Below are 22,424 nucleotides of genomic sequence, written 5' to 3'. Positions count from 1 at the left end.
ATTCCTAGCTACTTAGGAGGCTGAGATCTGAGACTCAGGGTTCAGAGCTAGCCCAGGCATGAAAGTCCTTGAAACTCTCATTTCAGTTATCTACCAAAAAGCTGGAAGTGGAGCTGTGGCTTAAGTAGTATAGCACTAACCTTCAGAGAAAAAAAAGAAAAGTCTTCAAGGAACAGATGTTGTCCAGTGGTATATGGATGAAAGGAGGTTACTAGAGTAACTAGACCGATGATGGTGATGAAGATTATTATTATTTTGCTCCCTTTCCTTCCCCAACTCCATCTGCAATAATGGACAAATGAACCAAACTTGAAACAAGGGTCCACAAGCAGCCATGGGAGAGTGGGGTGTCACGGCACACAGCGGTGAACTTCTAGATGGCCAAGTTGCTGCTTAAAAGAAATGAGGGCCTAGGGACTTTGTAGGGGATAGACCCTGATAGGCAAGCAGGCCCCACCCCAGGATCTCAGCGTGTGGGGCCCAGGCTGTGGTTTAACCTTTCCATGTGGCAGGCGGGTAAAAATGTTGTTTATCAGACAAGGGGATTTTTTTGCTTACGAACTATCTGCTTTGATTTGGGGGAAATCGGTGGGCTAGAGTGACAGAAATGAGAGCCCTGAGATCTGCCATGTGGGGAGGGGCAGCTTTCATTGACCTTTACTTGTATTGTTATCTACATCCCCAGTCTATTTTTACTGTTTATTTTCTTTGTTTCTGGCTCTCTACCAAGAAAGCCCCAGAAAGACCACCACTATAAGAAATTGTCTGCTTTATTTCATTTTTGGGGGGAGTGGTACTGGGGTTTAAACTCATTGCCTTGTGATAGCTAGGTAAAAGAAATTCTGTAAAGAATAAAAGAATGAAGGAAACGAGATGTCAGATATTGGCGGCTATTATCAGAAGGACTGAAGTTCAAGACCAGTCCAGGCATACAAATGAGAACCCTTTTGAGCCACTAGTTGGGCACAATGGCGCACATATGCCATCCCAACTAAATGGGAGGCTGAGATAGGAAGGATCTGTGCTTTAGGCCAGCCCAGACAGAAAAGTTCACAAGTCTCCATCTCAGTGGAAGAAAATGGATATAGCAATGTGTGCCTGTTATCCCAGGTACAACAGGAAGCCCAAAATAGGCCAACTGTGGCTAAGGTGCTCATCTAGGGAAAAACAAGACCCCGGTGACAGAGTTGGGGGGTGGGGGTGGGGGGAGGAGGCTGGAAAGTATAGCTTGGCAACAGAATATTTACCTGTCTAAAAAATGTGAAATTTCCATTACCACCAAAAGAATAAAAGAAGAGCTGGGTGCCAGTGTATCCTAGCTATTCAGGAAGCTAAGAACTGTGGATCACTGTTCAAAGCCAACTGGGGCAGGAAAGTCACTGAGACTCTTAGGTCCAGCTAACCACAAAAAGCTGGAAGTAGAGCTGTGGCTCAAGTAAGTGGTAGAGTCCTACCTTTGAGCAAAAAGTGTTTCAGTGAAAGAGCCCAGGCCTTGAGTTTAAGCCCCAGGACCCGCAAAACAAACAAACAAACAAAAAAACAAATACAGCCAGAAGAGCTGATGGCTCACACTTGTAATCCTACCTATTGGGGAGGCTGAGATCTGAGGATCACAACTCATGCCAGCCCAGGCAGGAAAGTCCATGAAATTCTTTTTTATTTTTTTCATAGATTTTTAGTGTAAGTCCATGAAATTCTTATCTCCAATTGGCCACCAAAAAGCCAGAGGTGAAGCTGTGGCTCAAGTAGTAGAGTGCTAGTCTTGGGCAAGACTAAATAAATAAAGTTCAGGGATGCACCTAGGCCTGGAGTTCAAACCCCAGAATAGACAGACAGACAGACAGACAGAGAGAAAGAAAGAGAGAAAGAAAGAAAGAAAGAAAGAAAGAAAGAAAGAAAGAAAGAAAGAAAGAAAGAAAGGAAGAAAGGAAGAAAGAAAGGGAGAGGGAGAGGGAGAGGGAGAGACAGAGAGAGAGAAACAGAGAGAGAGAGAGAGAGAGAGAGAGAGAGAGAGAGAGAGAGAGAGAGAGAGAGAGGAAATGATTGCTCTGTCTCTTCAAGTCTTGGCCCAGAAGAATGGAAGAAAAGAGAAAAATAATGAGGAGACCTTACTGATTCTTTCCCCACTTCCCCTTTTGCTGCTCTTGTCAATGTTGGGCTTCTGCCTTACTGCCAGTTCAGCTCCTGGTCTATTCCCAAGTCCAAGCAAAAAGCCCAAAACTTAGTGCAATGCTAGACAAGTACTATTTGTCCAGTTGATTATGACAGATAATTGTTTCAAACAAAACTTTGTCAATCCAGTTCCAAATCCTGAGCCCAAGTGCTCTCTGGGTTTGCTCCAGCCTCTGGGAAAGTAACACCCACTTGGAACTGGAAAAAGAAGTGGGATGCTCTTGCTGTTTGGAGGACCTGGGTTCCCTTTTTCCCGGTTTGGGAACCAGTAAGAAGTGGCAGAGGGGCCAGTCTATGGTTTCTCAAGACCCCTAGTTCTGCCTGGTGGGTGGTGATGATGACGCTGATAGGTGTGGGATGAATGAGAGTGGAAGGGGACCTTTCAGTGGAGCTCCGAAATGAGGGGGTAACAGGACACAGATGGCTCTTGTATATCATCATGTTTACAAAACAAAAAAAATTAGCTAATTAGGAAGCCAAGATCTAAGGATTGTAGTTTGAAGCCAGCCTGGAAAGAATAGCCCAAATGATTCTATGTCCAAAATAACCAGCAAAAATGCTGAATTAAAATGTGGCTCAAGTGATAGAATGATAACTGTGTGCAAGAAAAAGCTGAGTTTAAAGTCCTGAGGTAGAGCCGGGAGTTTGGCCTAGTGGTAGAGTGCTTGCCTAACATGCACAAAGACCTCGGTTCGATTCCTCGGTACTACATACATAGAAAAAAAGCCGGAAATGAGGCTCAAGTGGTAGGGCTCTAGCCTTGAGAAAGCCCAAGGACAGTGCTCAGGCCCCGAGCTCAAGCCCAGGACTGGCAAAAAAAAAAAAAAGAAAAAATGCTGGAAATGGTGCTGTGGCTCAAGTAGTAGAGCTCTAGGTTTGAGAAAGCCCAAGGACAGTGCCCAGGCCCTGAGCTCAAGCCCCGTGACTAGCAAGAAAAAAAGTCCGTAGGTCATGCTCCAGCATCACCACCAGAGAGAGAGAGAGAGAGAGAGAGAGAGAGAGAGAGAGAGAGAGAGAGAGAGAGAGAGAGAGAGAGAGAGAGAGAGAGAGGCCAAAGCCAAGATTGTTGTGAATGCAGGCACTGGTGGTTCACACCTCTTCACACCTATAATCCTAGCTACTCAGGAGGCTGAGATCTGAGGGCCATGATTGGAAGCCAGCTGAGGCTTAGAAAGTCTGTGAAACTTTATCTCCAATTAACCACCAGAAAATGGAAGTGGTACTATGGCCCAAAGTGGTAGAACATTAGCCTTGAACAAAAATAAAAGCTCAGGGATAGTGCCCAAGCTCTGTTGTGTTCAAGACCCAGTACAAAAAAAAAAGTTTCCCAGGCCCCTTTTGTCTCATGTTGCAGAGTATTGCAGTAAAATACATGAGTGCATGAGCAAGGGGTCGCCTAGATTCTTCTTGGGCCCTAATTTCCCAAAGAGGGCTTAGAAAGACAGGACCCTAATTGCCCTGTGGTTGCTCTGTGACAACTTGTTGTGCTTGTTAACTGCCCAGGGTAGAGAAGTTTTGGAGCTCTATGTACTGGGTGTGCCAGGTCCCGCTATCTCTCCTTCTGCTGGATGATCACTCACCTGAGTGTGTGCGGAGGTGGCCAGTGAGTGCGTCACGTCGGCGGCAGGCATAGTTGCAGAAGGGACATTTGAAGGGCTTTTCCCCAGAGTGCAGCTTGATGTGGCGCAGCAGGTTTCCCTTCTGGGTAAAGGAGGCCCCGCACTGGTTGCAGTGGAAAGGCCGCTCACCTGCAAGTGGAAGCACAGGTCCTAGAGGACTGGGCATGAGGAGCAGTGACAGCTGGACCTAGCTCGTCATCCTGCCAGGGGAATGTTGTCTAAAGACATTGTGGAGGAATGTGGCATTCACATGAATCCTGCTTTGTAGGCATCACTTGGGGACAGGCCTAGCCTGGGAAGATACAGATTAGAGTTCATGGAATGAAGGGGTACCAGGCAGGCCTGAAATAAAAGGCCAAAAGATTGTTACCCAAAATTGAGTCCTGCAGGGCCCTCTGTGCCCCAGAAGAAGGATGGTAACAGGCGTCTGCTTTCTACATCTCTTTCAAAAAAATGTTATAGGCTGGATGTCAGGGGCTCAAGTCCATAATTCTAGATAGAGATTGGAAAGATAGTTCCAAGTCAGCCCAGGCAAGAAGTTAGGGAAACAGCCTCATGCCTGTAATCCTAACCACTTAGGAGCCGAGACCTGAGGATTGTGGTTCAAAGCCAGCCCAGGCATTAAAATCTGTAAGACTCTTGTCTTCAATTAACCACCAGAAAGCAGGGAGCCGCACTGTGGCTCAAGGGGTAGGGTGGTAGCCTTGAGCTGAAGAGCTCAGGGACAGGGCCCAGAGTTCAAGTCCCACAACTGACAAAAAAAAAAAGAAAGTTAGGGAAAAACCTCATCTCAATCAATGGCAAGGCGTGGTGATATACACCATATAGGAGGATCGAGGTCAAGGTTGGGACCTTATCTCAAAAATAGCCAGACAGCTGAATTCCAGTGGTTTACCCCCTATAAATCCTAGTTACTCGAGAGCTGAGATATGAGGATCAGTGTCTGAGCAGAAAAGTCCATGAGACTCTCTGACCTCCAATGAACCACCCAAAAACTGCAAGTGGAGGTGTGGCTCAAGTGGTAGAGTGCTAGTCTTGATTGAAAAAGGTCAAGGACAGTGACCAGGCCCTAGTTCAAGCCCTTGTACTCACACACACACACACACACACACAAAGGCCCAAACAATGCTCAGAATTCTTAAAGCATCCTTTTTCTTCAGATTGAACCTATGAAGAAAAAGGATGCTTTAAGAATTCTGAGCATTGTTTGGGCCTTTGTGTGTGTGTGTGTGTGTGTGAGCTACCCAAGGGCTCTTGAACTCAGGGCCTAGGCACGGTCTTTGAGCTTTCTCAAGGCTAGGGCTCTGCCACTTGAGCCACAGCACAATTTATGGCTTTTTCTATGTATGTGGTACAGAGGAATCGAAACCAGGTCTTCATGCATGCTAGGTAAGCACTCTACCACTAGGCCAAACTTCTGGCCCCCCAAGGATACTTCTCTCTCTTCTCTCTTGATAGAAAAAACAGGGTTTTGTTTGTTTGTTTTTGTTTTTGTAACAACAACTAAGTATGTCAAAGGCACAGGTGTCTAACCTTCTTTTTTTTTTGGTCAGCCAGGAAATACTTTGGGAGAGACCCTTCCCTTTCAGAGGCCACTCCAGCCCTCTAACTGCTGTTGTCCCAGCACTGGCTGGGCTGCCAGCCCTCCCCGGCCTCCTTCCTGAACTGCTCTGGCGTACTCACCAGTGTGACTGCGCTTGTGCACCATGAGCACGTTGGGTCCGATACAGACCATGCCGCACACGTCACACTTGAGCTTGCCGTTGGGCAGTCGGATGCCACCAGGGGAGTGAGGCTCTGGCCCACTCCCATCACAGTAGCCCAGAGGCTCAGATAGCGAGTCTTCCACAATTACGCTGTCATCCTTTTCCAGGAGCCGTTCGTCTGGTCCCAGCAATCTGCTTGACTCCTCATCGCTGTACATCTCCACCTTGATGGAGTTGGCTGGAAGTGGGCATGCTGTTTAGAACAGAGACTGGCCAAGAAGGGACCCATCCCAGGCCAGAACGTCACTCTTGAAGCCCCACAATGGTGTTTCTAGGCCCTTAGGCATATGGGCCCTTTGGAAAGGCCAGTACCCTGGCTTCCCCCAGTGATATTCCAGAATCCTTCTAGGGCCTGAAATAACCTTTCCTTCTCTTTCACTCACCAGGCAAATAGGCACCAAGAGAAAAAAGTTAGGGTCCACAAGACATCTTCTGTCACTGGGGAGAAGAGGCCGCTTAGGGGAGCCTTTTCCTCCACTTTCTTGTCATTAAGAAAGATGTCTGGCTTGGCCCCGGGCAGGAAGCCGGCAAGTAACAGTGGCGGGAAAATAGTTGTAGGAAGGCTGAAAGGGGACAGCAGGCTAAAGACAGAGCAAAACTGGAAGACAGGCATGGCTTACATGATCCTCCAAACCCATAAGGTGGAACCCCCTAGCCAGCTCCATTCCAATTTCAGGGGTATATGAGGGAGGAGCCAAGGGAGCCATAAAGGAGAAGGCTTTGGCTGTAGCTCTGACCTACATTCCTGGTTATTCCAACCATTTAGAGAATGTCACAGATCTAGGGCCAGCTGGGGAGGGGCAGTCAGGGGAACCCTGCCTGGGCAGGAGAGGGGGTTTGTGGGGAGATGGTAAGTACTTCTACTTCCTATTTCTTTCTCTCTCTCTTTTCTTTTTTTTGGCCAGACCTGGGGCTTGAACTCAGAGCCTTAGCATTGTTCTTGGGCTTTCTCAACGATAGAGCTCTACCACTTGAGCCACAGCACTACTTCTAGCCTTTTCTATGTATGTGGTACTGAGGAATCAAAGCCGGGTCTTCATGCATATTAGGCATGCACTCTACCACTAGGCCAGACTCCTGGCCCCTCTGTTTTCTATTTCTACCTAGTGACCATTTATATCGACCTGCTTCCCTAGTTTCAGAATTTCTCTTTGGAGGCTGGAAAGCCTGAATGCTACCCATACTCGTGGACCCACTCTAGTCTGATGGTAACTGTTGACTTCCTTTTCAGAAGCCAGGAAAGCCTGAATCCTGAATTCCTTCCTGTTTTCAGAGACTCAGAGTAGGAAAATGGAGGGAAGAGACCAGAAGGAAATGCTTGCCAGTGGAAGGTGAATTGAGGACCCAACAAAAATAGAGGTGCCTAATGTCAGGAGGGAGGTAGGAGATTGTACTTACCACTGAGTGAGCGGCTGGGAGAAGAGTGCTGGCTGTTGGGGGTGCTCACTGAGGGCCCCACTGGGGCCCCAAGGAACTCCTTCTCCAGAGATGAGTCCCCGCTACCTTGGAGGAGAGAACGAGAGGGCAGGTAAAACTGGGGCTGTGCTATCTACAGTTCGTAGCTTAATCTTTAAAAAAAAAAATCAGTAAAAATCTTACGAGCAATTATTCTACAGCCATGTACAAGGCAGTGGCATACGCTGGGTACCATACCTCATGTCCCCACCAGCCTGGGGTCAGGTGCCGCCTTACAGTAACTCAGTGGTTGGGCCTCGCCTACTCTACTTTATCTAGGCCTGAGGGGAACAGCAGCACTGCCTGACGTCTGCAGGAAGCAGACTGGTGTTGGGCAGGCCAGGGCGGAAAAAAAAAAATGGGGGCCTGAGGAGGCCATGGTTGAGGACAGACAATTCTTCCATACTTCTCCTCTCTGGACTCCCCAGTACCAGCTTCAGGGTCTGTTGGGAGGGCATCTTGAATTGTCTCTGAATTGAATGAAAGCACTAGTAACAATGGTAGCGGCTAATGTTTACTGCCGTGGGTACTATGTGCCAGACACTAATTTATGCTCTTGAAATAAATTATCTCCACAACAACCCTATGAAATAGGTGCTAATACTATGTTAACTTTTCAGCTGAACAGACACAAAAGACACTGCTCCTCCTCTAAGCTGGTAATGGTGAAGCTGAGTTTGGATCACAGACAGTAAGTGCCAGTGTCCTTGACCATCATTTACAGCCTGTAACTCTCCTGGAGGACAGTTGGGCCCATTAGATTTTCTAAGTCCAACAAAAAATTTGAGTACTGTAGACATTAGCCTCTTAGCTAATCGGATTCTAATTACATACTTGTTATTTGGTGGGTTTTTTTTTAAGTGCTAGGTATAAGCTTATCCTCAACATACTCATTTTAATTGTGTGACAAATTACTTTGTAAAAATGCATACTGGAGAGCATCATGTTTATAAAAATCAGATAGCATACCTGAAAAGGAGTGCCTTTAAAACAAATCCCTCCTCCCCACAATCTTCTGCACAAATATATGCATGAAATAAAAATACATGTAGATAAACACACACAAAGACTCAGATCACATATGTAGATATACATAAAGACAACATATCTACTGAGATAAACACACCCACAGTCTGCTACACAATCTAACATGGACATGCATGAATGTGTATACACAGAGAGAAAGAGAGAGAGAGAGAGAGAGAGAGAGAGAGAGAGAGAGAGAGAGAGAGAGAGCCTAAAATTCATCCCTAAAGTCCACCTATTAGTATTTTACCCAATTGCCCAGCTATGCACATACTTACTTTCACAAAATAAAGATTCCATTATAAAATGGTTGGAGTCTTGGGCCTGAGGCAAGAAATCCGGAACACACCCTCCTGAGGGATCCCTCTCCAGCTTTGGTCAGTGGGAAGAAAACAACCACTCAGGACTTTGGGACCATTTCCCATTCATATCCTGTCCTAAAGTCCCATTTCCCCCATACTATGCCATTAAAGCCTGAAAAAAATTGTTCACAATCTATAGAAGAAGCCTTATGGCTCCAATCTGAGTCCCCCTCCAACCCCAAGCTGTGCTCTTTAGGCCAGCCACAATTTCCTAAGAAAGTTGCCTGAAATCAGAACCACACACATATCATGAAGTGAGCGTTTGAGGATGGTGGCTTAAGACTTGTAGACTCAGACCCAACTGTGAAATATGTCTTTGCAATTAGGTGTAGGGTTTACTAAGTGAGGAGGGCTGAAAAGAGCATCTACCTATTTCTTTTCAAACATTATCACTGACTCTTATTCCAATCACTTGATATGAGTAAAAGGGGAAGAACAGGGCTGGGTGTCAGGTGCTGAGACCTTGATCCTAAAGGAGAGTGGAGCTGCCTGGGAATGCTTCCCTGGCCCCAGGCCTAAGGCTTCCTTGGGGGCCCAGCGGCTCACTATCTGGGGGAAAATATCCTTAAAGGGATACTTGGGGACACTGAGAGGAAAGCATCCTTTGTGGCTCTCCTAATTAAGGCCTGGAAACAGGTTGAGAAAGCAGAAGCCTCGAGGCACACCAGTAATTCCAGAGGCTCTTTGATGCTGTTGACCTCCCTAGAATAAAGGTAAGAGGGAAAACAGGCTCAAGTCTACTATCATGGGACTAAAACCATAAGAATGCGTGTCTGTCAGTGGCCAGAAAACCCTTTGTGGGGTTCCAGGGATTTTGACTTCTAGCCAGAGATGTGAATGGGACTAGAGTCAGATTTAGGAAATTCAGCAGTTCTCCCTCTCAGCCCCCAGAAACCCCAGTGAGGGAATTTCAAACGTCTGGGACTTCCAAGGAATTCCAGACCCATCCAAGCTAAGAATGTAGTAGCTGCTCTCTGGTCTCAGAGACATTTTCTTGGTCAAAGTCATCATAGATTCATTGCATCCCCAAGAGAACCAAGCTAAAAATCACTGAGGTTTCCATCAGAGCAAACTGGCAGGTGGGCAAAGGGCAGAAAAGCATGAGGGAAGGAATGGGGAAGCAGCAGCATACAAGCCAAATGTGTGAAAGGAGACTAAGCCCTCTGCTCTTGCCACCCTTCCTCGATCCCCTCAGAGAGTGGCTGCCTCTATGAATAGCCATGAGCTGGGGTGCAGCCTCGGCCAGGGGCCTCATCTTCCCTGCTTTCCCTTCCTGACCACCGGCTCCAGGTGGCAGGAAGGATGCTTGCTAGCCTGCTAGCAGGGACCAGTGGGTACCAGAGCAAAGAAAGACGCCCATCCTCGGCTCTATTGTGGGGAGGAGGCTGTGGCCCCTCAGATGTGAGTGCCAGGCTGAGGCATTGGCTGTCAAGGCTCCCTCTTTCCTCCCCTCAATTCTCTCCACGACCCCATTCCCACCCAGGCCTGTTTCAGCATTTTCACCCCCCCACCCCAGGCAGCTCTACCTCTCTCTCCCCAAGGCCTAATCAAGATGTCACCACCAGCTCCCACAGTCCAAGTCTTTGCTTAGCAACACCAAACACCCTTTTCCCATCCTCCAGCAAGTGGAAGGAGGAACGCCCCCTCCCCCGACACACACACACACACACACACACACACACACACACACACACACACAGCCCCCATCCTCCCCCTCTCTTCAGGCTCGGGAGTTGTGACTGAATTGGCTCCCTGAGCCCCAGCACCCCCTGCCCCCCCTCCCCTGGCCGCCTTCTGCCTGAACTTACATTATCCTTCCCTTGCCGGTGAGACCCTGGGGTGCGAGCGCGGCCGCCGCCTTGGAGACGGCGCGGGAGTGCGGGTGGTGTGTGCATGTCTGCGTCTCGGTGGCAGGCAGGGGTGAGCCCAGCCACTCACCTTCCAGGAAGCGTGGATTCCTGGAAGTGAGGGGAACCGCCGTCATTTCGCAGGCAGCGGCGGCGGCGGCGATGGCAGCGCGGTGAGGGTGAGCAGGGGCCCACGGCTGCAGCCAGCGAGAACGGCTCAGCCAGGGTTGTGTGTGTGCGTGTGTGTGTGCGTGTGTCTAAGGGAGAAAAGAGAGAGGAGAACACGCTTGGCTGTTCTTGGGGAGGGGGCAGGAGAACATGTCTCTGTGTATGGTGGGGGGGTGCTAGGCTACAGAATCTCCAAGACAGTGCAGGGGGCGGGAGCGGGGGTGCACAGGGAGGGCCAGGCAGATGCCTTTGCCCTCCTGCCCAGCAGACAAAGAGGAACTGCACAACAAATGCTTGAGAAGCAAGTGTGTGTGTGTGCGCGAGAATGAGAGAGAGAGAAAGAGAGAGAGAGAGAGAGAGAGAGAGAGAGAGAGAGAGAGAGAGAGAGAGAGAGAGAGAGAGAGAGAGAGAGGGAGATGGATGGGCCTGTGGTAGGAGGGAGAAGGGGGAGCGCCCAGGGAAGGCCCAATCCTCTGCCAGCTCGGGAAGCCAAGGCCCCAGAGGTCATGGGGCCCTGGACACGGGGCAGCTTCCAGGCTCTTGGATTGGCAGCAAGCCCCTCCCCCAGCTAATTCAGGCACCACATTCCCTTTTCCCTTCCTCCTCTTTAGGTCAGGGGACCGACAGCCCCCTTTCCCAGCAGGGAGAGGGCCCATCCTGGTCTAATCTCACAGATTCCAAGAAAAAGGCCAGTCCAGTCTCTCCATCTTCCCTCCCTTGGATGCCCCTGGGGCTCCATCAGCGACAGCCCTGGATGGATCTGCCCTCTATCAGGACAAGGCCTCTGCTCCCTTCGCTTCTAGAGGAGCTGCTGACTGCTGAGCTGACCTACTTTGGATGACTACATTTTCTGATTCCAAGAATTTGGAAGTGGGAGGGGCCATGAAACTTTGGGCTGCCTCCCCTGGATCCTCTTCTCCAAGGTTCTCTTACACATTTCACAGCTCCAAAATACTTGGAACGGGCTCTGCTCAGTCAAGTAACTGCCTGAGCCAGGTTTCAGCAACTCTGATTTCCCTTGAAAGATAGGAGTGTGTGTGAGTGTGCGTGTGTGCATGTGTGCGTGTGTGTGTGATCTGTTCTATAAATTAATAGACTCCTTTTTTTCCCCCCTACCAGTGGATCTGTACCAATGATCTGCACCTTTAGGAAGAGAATGGGGAGAGGAAAAAGAAACAGACCCCCGGAAGTAGGTTCTGCCAAGGGGTAAATCACTTTCAAGGAGAGGAAATCTATCTCCTCCAGCAGGTATTGAGGTGAGGGAAGGACACCTGCCATGGAGGCAGGGAACTGTGGTGGCAGCTGAGAAGGGGCTGTGAGTATCTTAGAAGGACAGTTCATGTTCCACCCACCTCTCTGCTTCCCTGTCAGCCTAGGAGAGACTGGTCAGTAATGGACGCTCAAATGCTTCTCAAACAAATTGTCTAGGCCCTGCCTGCCCTGCAGGGGGCACTTTTCAGAGTGTTAGCTCTGCCTTGACTCTGTCTTTCCTGCTGTAAGGGTAGCTGCTGAAATCCAGAATTCTTTCTTCTTTTTTTTTCCTCCCAGTCCTGGGACTTGAACTCAGGACCTGAGCACTGTCCTTGGGCTTTTTTTTTTTTTGGCCAGTCCTGGGCTTGAGCTCAGGGCCTGAGCACTGTCCTTGGACTTTCTCAAGGCTAGAGCTCTACCACTTGAGCCTGAGCACCACTTCCGGCTTTTTTTCTATATATGTGGTACCAAGGAATCGAACCCGGGTCTCCATGCATGCTAGGCATGCACTTTAACCACTAGGCCCTCCTTGGGCTTTTTTAAGGTTAGAATTCTACCACTTGAATCACAGCACCACTCCACAGCATTTTCTATGTAAGTGGTTCTGAGGAATTGAACCTGCGTCTCTGTGTATGCTAGGCAGGCACTCTACCACTAGGCCACACTCCAGATCTCCTCCCCCTCTTTTTTTTTTTTTTCCAGTCCTGGGGCTTGAACTCATCAGTCCTTGGACACTTTTTGCTCAAGGGTGGCGCACTATCACCTGAGCCACAACACCACTTCTGGCTTTTTCTGTGTATATATATGGTCCCGAGGAATTGAACCCAGGGCTTTGTACATGCTAGGCAAGTACTCTACCACTAGGCTATATTCCTAGCCCCTGACATCTAGAATTCTTTTTTTTTTTTTTTTTTTTTTTTGCCAGTCCTGGGCTTGAGCTCAGGGCCTAAGCACTGTCCTTGGACAGTGCTATCACTTGTGCCTCAGCACCAGTTCCAGCTTTTTTCTATGTATATGGTACCGAGGAATCGAACCTGGGTCTTCATGCATGCTAGGCAAGCACTTTAACCACTAGGCCAAACTCCCGGCCCCTGACATCTAGAATTCTAAAGACACAGATAAGCAGCTTAAGGCCTCTATTTTCAGTTTAAAAGAAAGAAAAAAATCTGTGCAGAGGATACTTCTCATCTGGTAAATGCAACTTGCTATAAGCAGGTAAACTTGGTTTCACAGCACAGTGAAGTTAATATCCTTAGAAGTTTTCTGCTAGTATCTAGTATTACCCAAAAACAGTACTGAAAAGAGTGTGTAGGATAGTTCTCTATCCACCTTACTTTCTTATTTGCCTCCCTTACTTTGCCTACTGGATAATATCCATCTCTAAAGCAGGGTCCTAGCTCTTGTTGCTTAATAGTGAATCAGCTTAACCTAGGCCGGAGGTAGGAGGACTGGCAGAAGTGTCATGACTTAATTCAAATAAGGTTTCAATGAAAGCAGACCGTCCTGTCATTCTGTACAGCACATGATAGGTACTGAATGTCTGAACCCAATTCATTTCATCCCTCTTTAAATGAGAAAAGGGTTCGAGTCAGCATCTTACTCAAGTGTTGCCAGAGATTCTCATCTGTGTCTCATCTGTTCTCCTTTAGTATATGCCAATTATTCCTTCATTAGTCCCACTTTAGAGTAAAATTATATACTTTAGGACTGGGTGCTGGCAGCTCATGCTTGTAATCCTAGCTACTCAGGAGGCTGAAATCTGAGGACCACAGGTTTGAGGCCAGCCCATGCAGAAAAGTCTGCACATAGCATGTGTTTGTAAATGTGTACGCATGCACAACACTTCATTCAGGTTAGTTTCTTATCATTTTTACTTTTTCTTTTTCTGTTTTTGACCAGTACCTGGATGTGAGCGCCAGGATATCACACCTACTTGGTTTAGTTTTTGTTCATGCTTATTTTTGCTCATGGCCGGTGCTGTACCACTTGAGCTAAGCTTTCAGCCTGGCTTTTGCTGATTAATTGGAGATGGAGTCTAGTGGACTTTCCTCTCCAGACTGGCTTTGAGCTGTGATCCCCTAAGTCTCAGCCACCTGAGTAGCTAATTTTAAGGTGTGAGCCACTGACACTCAGTTTTCACTTGGATTTTTTATATCAAAAAATAATTCTGGCTGGGAACGGAGGCTCATGCCTGTAATCCTTACTACTCAGGAGGGTGAGATCTGAAGATCAAGGTTCAAAGCCAAGCCAGGAACTAAAGAAGGAGCCTCTTATCTCCAGTTTATCACTAGAAAAGGGGAAGTGGGGCTGTGACTCCAGGGTAGAATGGTAGCCTTGAGATGAAGAGCCCAGAGTTCAAGTCCCAAAACAAAAAACCAAAAACAACAACCAGAAAAATAAATTCTGTCTTCCCTAACCTCTAATAGTCATTTGTTGCCTTGACATTCTATTGGTCAAAAGTGATTCTTTACATCTGAAAGGCCAATTCTGCTTTTTGTCCTTTCCTATATTCTCAGAAAAGGAACTGGATAAAGTACGTTATTTCTTTTTTTTTTTTTCCTTTTTTTTTTTTTTTTTTTTTGCTATTGTGGAGCTTGAACTCAGGGCCTGAGCACTGTCCTTGGGCTTTTCTCAAGGCTAGCATTCTGCTACTTGAGCCACAGCACCACTTTCAGCTTTTTCCATGTATGTGGTACCAAAGAATCGAACCCAGGTCTTTATGCATGCTAGGCAAACACTCTTACCACTAGGCCAAACTCTTGGCCCCACGTTATTTCTTTTTACCTTATTAAACTTCCTGATTACATGGATATCTCTTTCTTTCTCTCACTTTCTTTTCTTTTTCCTTCCTTCTCTTTCTCTCTCTCCCTCTCTACCCCTCTCTCTTTCTTTCTTCCTTCCTTTCTTTCTTGCTTGCTTGCTTTTTCTTCTGCCAGCCCTGGGCCTTGGACTCAGGGCCTGGGCACTGTCCCTGAGCTCTTTTTGCTCAAGGCTAGCACTCCACCACTTTGAGCCACAGCTCCACTTTTGGTTTTCTGGTGGTTCATTGGAGATAAGTCTCCTAGGGACTTTTCTTCTCCCAATGGCTTCTTACTGAGATCCTCAGATCTCAGCCTCAGAGTAGCTGTAATCCTTTACAGGTCTGACCACCGGCACCCAGCTACTTGTATATCTTTAAAAGTCATTCATATTGTAGTAATGATCTGTTGTTCTGTCCCTGTAAGAATATTTAGCAGGTGTGGGAAGCTGTAATATGCTTAATATAGTAGAAAAAGATTAGGGAGATTGAGAACTAGGTTGCTTCTTTATCCTTATCTTCAAAGGATATAAAATGGTAGTCCGTTGTCTGAATTCGGTCCATATATGTTTCACTTGCTTCATGGAACTTTTTCTTTTATTTAATTGAGCCTTTCTTTTAAAATTGAGTTATTTCAAATAAAAATTCAGATTTCTGATTTTTCATGAAAAGTTGGAGGATTCACATACCTATGGGACACTGACTGGTAGGCAAGTGACTTCTAGATCTGGAAATGGGACATATTTCTCTAGCTCATAACAGTACCTCCTGTTCTCTTCTGCCTTCTGCCCTAGCCTATTATTATTATTAATATTATTATTGGTGGGTCATGGGGTTTGAACTCTGGGCCTACGCATTGTCCCTGAGCTCTTCAGCTCAAGGCCACCACCTTTTTCCTGGGCCTGGGCACTGTCCCGGAGCTCTTCAGCTATCCCAGGAGCCACAGCCTTACTTCCTGTTTTCTAGAGGTTAATTGAAGATAAGAACCTCACCTTCTTTAGTGCCTGAGCTGGCTTTGAACTGCCTTCCTCAGATCTCAGCCTCTTGACTAGCTAGGATTACAGGCGTGAGCCACCGCACTCGGCCCTAGCCTACTTTATTTGTTCACATACTCTCCTGGCCCATGCAGGATGAGAGGTTTGAAATACTACTCTGTTCTCTATTTGGAGGGGGCAGAATTCCATGTTTTGCTGGTGTCCTCAGAGCACAGGAAAAAGAGCTATATCTTCCTTAATCCATTTGCTTCAAATTGTCCATTTGTACTTTCCTCCTATTCCTTTCCCTCTTCCTTATACCCCAAGCAGTCTGGGGAAAAGAATCATTATTTAGAGAAAATTAAAATCACAGAAGGTTCATACCTGCAATCTTAGCTGCTCAGGAGACTGAGATCTGAGGATCATAGTATGAAACCAGCCATGAGAGGAACATAGCTCAGATTTTTTTTTTTTTGTCAGTCCTGGGGCTTGAACTCAGGGCCCCAGCACTGTCCTTGGACTTTTTTTTTTTTTTTTTTTGGTGGGTCATGGGGCTTGAACTCAGCCTGGGCACTGTCCCTGAGCTCTTCAGCCAAAGGCTACCACTTTACCCTTGAGCCAAGCCCCACTTCCCATTTTCTAGAGGTTAATTGGAGATATGAGTCTCAGGTCCTTTTGTGCCCAGGCTGGCTTTGAACCTTGATCCTTAGATCTCAGCCTCTTGAGTAGCTAGGATTACAGGCGAGAGCCCCCATGACCAGCATGTTGGACATTTTTTGCCCAAGGCTAGCCCTATACCACTTGAGCCACAGCACCACCTCTGGTTTTTTCTGTGTATGTAATACCGAGGAATTGAACCTAGGGTTTCATGCATGCTAGGCAAGCACTCTACCACAAGGCCACATTCTCAGCCTCCCAGACTCTTGGCTCCAATTAACCACCAATAAGTTTGGAAAAGAAGCTTTGGCTCAAGTGCTAGATTTGAGCAAACAAAGCTCAAGGACAGTTGCCCAATCCCTGAGTTCAAACCCCTGGAACAACACCAAAAACAAACAAATCACAAAATAATTGCATGATTCTACTAAGTGCTACCAAGCAAGAGTGTCAGCTGTGTGACTGACATTTAATCACATGGAGATGTTGTGTCTGAGATGAAGGCTTTCTGCTCTGCCCCATGGGACAGTGTCTGCTCCCAGGCCTGTCCAAATGGAACACACAGAAGGCATACCAGACATATAGGAGCGGCCATTGCAGTCTTCCACATCCATGTTAAAAAAGATTCTGTTGAAAGAGATAAAAATAGCTGCTATTAGAAGACAAATAAGGTTTTTCTTTCCTATATTGGAGTGAGAAAGAAACCTAAAGAATCATTTAACAGAAACAAAACAAAACAAAACCCACCAAAATCCTTATTCCTTGTGCTGTGAGAAAGACAATGTACCCGGACCTAGAAACCCCAAGACTTCCTTCAGGGCTAGCACTCTATCATCTGAGACACAGCTCCACTTTTGGCTTTTTGGTGGTTAATTGATAGTCTTGTGGACTATCCTGTCCTAGCTGGTTTCAAACCACATTCTTTAGATCTCAGCCACCTGAGTATCTAGGATAAAAGGTGTGAGCCATTGTGCCTGGCTCAATTCACATCTTTAGGTCTCAAGGTGAAACCACTACTTTCATCCAGAGGGTCTTGGATGTTTTGAATGTACCCTTGCCCTTGATGCTCAGACTATGCCTCAGCTTTTTCTTTTAACTTCTATTCTAAAGGTGATGTGCAGAGGGGTTACAGTTATATAAATAAGTTAAATATATTTCTTTTTCTTTCCTTCCTTCCTTCCTTTTCTCTTCCTCTTCCTCCTTCTCCTCCTCCTCCCCCTTCTTCTTCATTTTTTTTTTTTTTGCCAGTCCTGAGCTTGAACTCAGGGCCTGGATACTGTCCTTGGGCTTTCTCAAGGCTAGAGCTCTACCATTTGAATACCACTTCCAACTTTTTCTGTGTATGTGGTACCAAGGTATTGAACCCAGGGCTTCATGTATGCTAGGCAAGCATTCTATCACTAGGCCACACTTCCCACTGTACATTTCCTTTTGGACAAGTTATCCCTTATACTTCTTATAGCTCTTACAGGCAAAGAAACAGCCCATTAAGGCACCAGCCTTCAGTCAGACAGGTTAGGAAGAAGCCAGATACAGTCATTTAAGGGATGTTGTGTGTGTGCCTGTGTACATGTATGTGCTAGTACCAGGGCTTGAACTCACATCCCTACACATGCTACACAAGTGCTGTACCACTGAGCACTTGAGTGCATCCTAGCATCCCAGCTCTAGACCTTTTAAGTAGCTTTCCTTATATCTGTTTAGCTATTTCTTCTCTGTGTGTGTGTGCCTGTCCAGGGGCTTGAACTCAGAGTCTGGGCAATGTCACTCAGCTTTTTATTTTTTTGGCCAGTCCTTGGCTTGAGCTCAGAGCCTGAGCACTGTCCTTGGACTTTCTCAAGGCTAAAGCTCTACCATTTGAATACCACTTCCAACTTTTTCTGTGTATGTGGTACCAAGGAATTGAACCCGGGTCTTTGTGCATGCTAGGCAAGCACTCTACCACTAGGCCAAACTCCCGGCCCCAGCTTTTTTTTTTTTTCAGGGCTATAACTCTACCAGTTGAGATGCAGCTTCACTTCTGGCTTTTTTTTTTTTTTTTTTTTTTTTTTTTTTTTGCCAGTCCTGGGCTTGAGCTCAGGGCCTGAGCACTGTCCTTGGATTTTCTCAAGGCTAGAGCTCTACCACTTGAGCCGCAGCACCACTTCTGGCTTTTTTCTATGTATGTGGTACTGAGGAATTGAACCCGGGTCTTCATGCATGCTAGGCAAGCACTTTAACCACTAGGCCAAACTCCCGGCCCCACTTCTAGCTTTTTTTATGGTGATTAATTAGAGATAAAAATAGCACAGTCTTTCCAGCAGGCTCAGTTCAAATCTAGATCCTTAGATCTCAGCCTCCTGAATAGTTAGGATTACAAATGTGAGCCACCACAGCCTATATATGCCACACACACACACACACACACACACACACACACACACACACACACGTACACACGCAAAATATGTGTGTGTATAATTTTAAAGGTAGGTTACTCTATTTTGAGGGAAAGCAAGCAGTAATTGGCAGCAAAGTGTTAAACAGTCAAGAACTGAGAACTGTCTGGGAATGTGGCTTAGTGGTAGACTGCTTGCTTAGCATGCATGAGGCCCTGGGTTTGATTCCTCAGTATCACATAAACAGAGAAAAGCCAGAAGTGGCACTGTGGCTCAAGTGGGAGTGTGCTAGCCTTGAGCATGGAGAAGCTCAGGGACAGCACCCAGGCCCTGAGTTCAAACCCCAGGACTACCAAAAATAAATAAATAACAACAACAAAAAAATCCTGAGAAAAATTAAAAGTGATAATTTGGTGCAAATAATTATCTGATGTAGGAGTGCAGAACAAATTTGGCAGAAACTTGCATACATCAAAACTGGTTTGTTTGTTTGTTTTTGTTTTTTACCACTTATCTAATAAAAATCAAGGTTCCAGGGGCAGATTTTAGGGAACAAGAGTGGGCAAAGGAACAGACCCGATGGCCACTGGGACCTTTGGTCTCTTGAATCTCACAGAGGTAGATAGGTAAAAATTTGATTTGCTCCAAATATAGGTTGAGTGATGGGAAGGGTATGGGATGTGTGGGGAACAGAGGGAATGCCTGTATTTCTTCCCCTTCCTATTCCTGTTTTAAGCAAAGCTTATGAGAAAATCTTAATCATGGGTTTACTTTTTACTCATTTCATGAGAAAGATTCCTAGCCTCAATACTATTTCCTGAGACAGCCTCAATGAGGAGGAAAAATTCTCTAACTTTATTTCCACCACCACCCTCTTTCTTTCTCTGCCTCCTACCAGGGTTTTTGGGTTTTTTTTTTTTGTTGTTGTTGTTTTGCCAACACTGAGGCTTGAACTTGGCCTGGGAACTATCCTTGAGCTTTCTCAAGCTAGCACTCTACCACTTGAACCACAGCACCACTTCCAGCTTTTTCTATGTATGTGGTCCTGAGGAATTGAACCCAGGGTTTTGTACATGCTAGGCGAGCATTCTACCACTAGGCCACACTCTAGGTCTCATCCTACTACAGTTTGACCCTAGGGCCTCATGCTTACTAGGCAGGTGTTGTACCACTTAAACCACACCCCTAGACTTCAATTTTCCTTTCTTGACATTGGACTAAGCTTTGGGACCAGACCACAATGACACCACAATAATAAGTGATTGCATGAAGGTCCCCTTAGGGGCAATGATTAGAAAAGCCCAAGTCTACATGGTCAGATAAGTCATACTCTTTAGAACTAGCCACAGTCTTGAGGTGGGCAGAGATCCAAAGGTAAGGGAGGGCAGTCTGGTACCCAGGGTCTGTCATTTCCAAATCATTAGCTCCATAAATGCCTTTTTAAATAACCACAACATTCAAAGTATCAGATATCCTTTCTCCATGCACAAGAGGTAGATTTCCTCTGAAGAATAAGATTTCCTCTGTTTTCTTAGAAAAACTGAGGCTCAAAGCAGTCAAGTTGCTTGTCCCAGTGTTCTGAGTATGACAAGTGTTCTGTCTCCCTAAGATGTGGATTTTTTGTTTTGTTTTGTTTTTGTATTGCCAGTCCTGGGGCTTGAACTGTGGGCCTGGATGCTGTGCCTGATCTCTTTTGCTTAAGGATAGGACTCTACCACTTTGAACCACAGTAACACTTCTGGTTTTCTGGTGGTAAATTGGTGAGAAGAATCCTATGAGCTTTCCTGCATGGACTGGCTTTGAACAGTGATCCTCAGATCGCAGCTTCCTGAGTAGCTAGGATTACAGGTGTGAGTCACCAGCACCTGGCAGATCTGGCCTTTTGATTCCTCCCTCCCCCCCCCACCCCGTTTGTCAGAGTCTGGGCACTATCCCTGAGCTTCTTGTGCTCAAGGCTAGCACTCTACCACTTGAGCCACAGCTCACCACTTGTAGCTTTTTCTGTTTATGTGGTGCTAAGGAATCACTCAGGCTTCATGAGTGCTAGGCAAGCACTCTACGGCTAAGCCACATTCCTAGCCTACGATGTAGTCTTTTCAATATGTTACGTTATGTTGCTTCCTTTCAGAAGTTAGGCTGCTCAAGGCTTCTTGAATGATCTTGCTTTCTGCTGTTTCTAATATCATGTAAGGCAACTTTCCCTTTGGTGTGATCTCTGTGGGAGTAGGGTCTGTTACTTAAAAAAAAAGGAAGAACAAGTTGAGCTGGTTCTAAAAGAAAAATGTGTGTGAGTGTGTGTGTGTGTGTGTGTGTGCGCGCACGTGTGCGCGCACGTGCACGTAAACCAGAGGCTATACAAGCACTAGAGGGATAGAGCATTAAAAGCACAGCATTGAGCTAGCACTGGCTCAGGAAGTGAATTTCATTCTTGAATTCCTGCTGAAATAGGCTCAAGACAATTTCCAGGAGGGTCTGACAGAGTGTTTCTGAGTTGGACTTTCTTCTTGGTAGAAAACCAAGCTCTCTGGCTTCTTAATGTCTGTTAACAGGTGCTCTGCAATACATCTTGGGCAAAATCACTACTTAGCTGCCTCCAACTGATCTAAATGCCAAGTTGATAATCCTGGAAGTGAAAGTGTTTGAGTCTGCTTTGCTGTCCTCAGTCTCAGCTTTCTAAAAAGTACGTGCAAAGCAGCAGATGTACCTCACTCTTTACTCAGATCTCCCGGTACCACGTGACTCCAACCTCCCACTCCCTTCCCTGCAAAGCACTCCTCCCTATCAGGCCAGGCAGGCCGCTTAGTGTCTCTTTAGGGAACTGGGTCAAACTAGACAGTGCCAAGTAGACACAACAAAGAAGGAGGAGGTATAAGGAAATCGAAGTTAGGAATATGAAGCATATTTGGCTCAAAGATCTTGTGTGGAAGGTGGCTTTAAAGCAATATATCCATCAATCGGTGATGGATGTAAGCATATGCGTGGTGTAAATTCGGCTTAGTGTGTTTACAGAACAAGTGGAAACTGATAATCTCCTAACTCAAAAGGGAAGTATCTGTGAGAAGGGCCCAAAGGTTGATCCTGGTAATCTCTGGATATACTTTTTTTTTCCTGTGTGTGTGTGTGTGTGTGTGTGTGTGTGTGTGCCTTAATAGGGTCTTACTATGTTAAGCAGATGCTTTTCCACGCTCACAATCCTCCCAATTCTTGGGAAGGGACTTGTCATCACAGCAACAGTTTTCCTTGGCCTTGGCCTTTTCTCATCAATATCGCAATTGAGTAGGAATAGGTGAAAATGGTATCCGTTCTAGAGAGAAAAATTCCCACCAGACTCTTATGACAATTACACTGAGGACTGGACCCAGGGTCTGGCATCAAAGGCAAGTCAGGAGTCAGCTATCACCCCCATGTCTCTAAAACATTCCTACAGTCTTAACCCCCAGTGTCCAGGCCCTGAGGACTGGCAAAAAATAAAAATAAAAAATAAACTACCACTACCAACAACAAAAACCGCACACTTACTCACTGCAGCCTTAATATGTAGAGAGGTGACAAGGAAGATGTTGAAAGGTTGTGGGGCCAGGAGTTTTGCCTGGAGGTAGAGTGCTTAGTTAGCATGCACAGAGACTGGGGTTCAATTGCTTGGTACCATATACATAGAAAAAGCTGGGAAGTGGAACTGAGGCTCAAGTGGTAGAGCTCTAACCTTGAGAAAGCCCAAGGACAGTACACAGGCCCTGAGCTCAAGCCCCAGAACTGGCAAGAAAAGAAGAAGAAGAAGAAGAAGGAGAAGGAGAAGGAGAAGGAGAAGGAGAAGAAGAGGAGGAGGAAGGAGAAGAAGAAGAAGAGGAAGAAGAAGAGGAGGAGGAGGAGAGGAGGAGGAGGAGGAGGAGAGGGAGGGAGGGAGGGAGGGGTGGTAGGGATGCATGACAAGGCTCTAGGTCATACTTTAGTTATC

The 22,424-nt window shown here is 46.5% G+C and overlaps 1 protein-coding gene across 2 annotated transcripts in view; it reads right to left on the bottom strand.

Moving 5' to 3' along the window:
* Positions 1-22,424, bottom strand: part of Ikzf4 (IKAROS family zinc finger 4) — a 36,629-nt gene that overhangs the window by 8,016 nt on the left and 6,189 nt on the right. The window contains exons 2-6 of one of the 2 annotated variants that reach the window (XM_090327162.1): positions 16,666-16,718; positions 8,317-8,410; positions 6,956-7,060; positions 5,475-5,735; positions 3,753-3,920 (exon numbers count right to left, since the gene is read on the bottom strand). In XM_090327162.1, coding sequence (XP_090183288.1) covers positions 3,753-3,920; positions 5,475-5,735; positions 6,956-7,060; positions 8,317-8,410; positions 16,666-16,701 — 664 coding nt within the window. In that variant the 5' untranslated portion in view covers positions 16,702-16,718. Of the gene's footprint in view, positions 1-3,752; positions 3,921-5,474; positions 5,736-6,955; positions 7,061-8,316; positions 8,411-10,208; positions 10,296-16,665; positions 16,719-22,424 lie in introns of those variants that run through there. The other variant, XM_090327157.1, reaches the window with a different exon arrangement.

The sequence above is a fragment of the Megascapheus bottae genome, chromosome 2, assembly GCF_031878675.1.
Source record: "Megascapheus bottae isolate mThoBot1 chromosome 2, mThoBot2.hap1, whole genome shotgun sequence".
NCBI lineage: Eukaryota > Metazoa > Chordata > Mammalia > Rodentia > Geomyidae > Megascapheus > Megascapheus bottae.
This window is presented reverse-complemented; position numbering and strand designations above follow the sequence as displayed.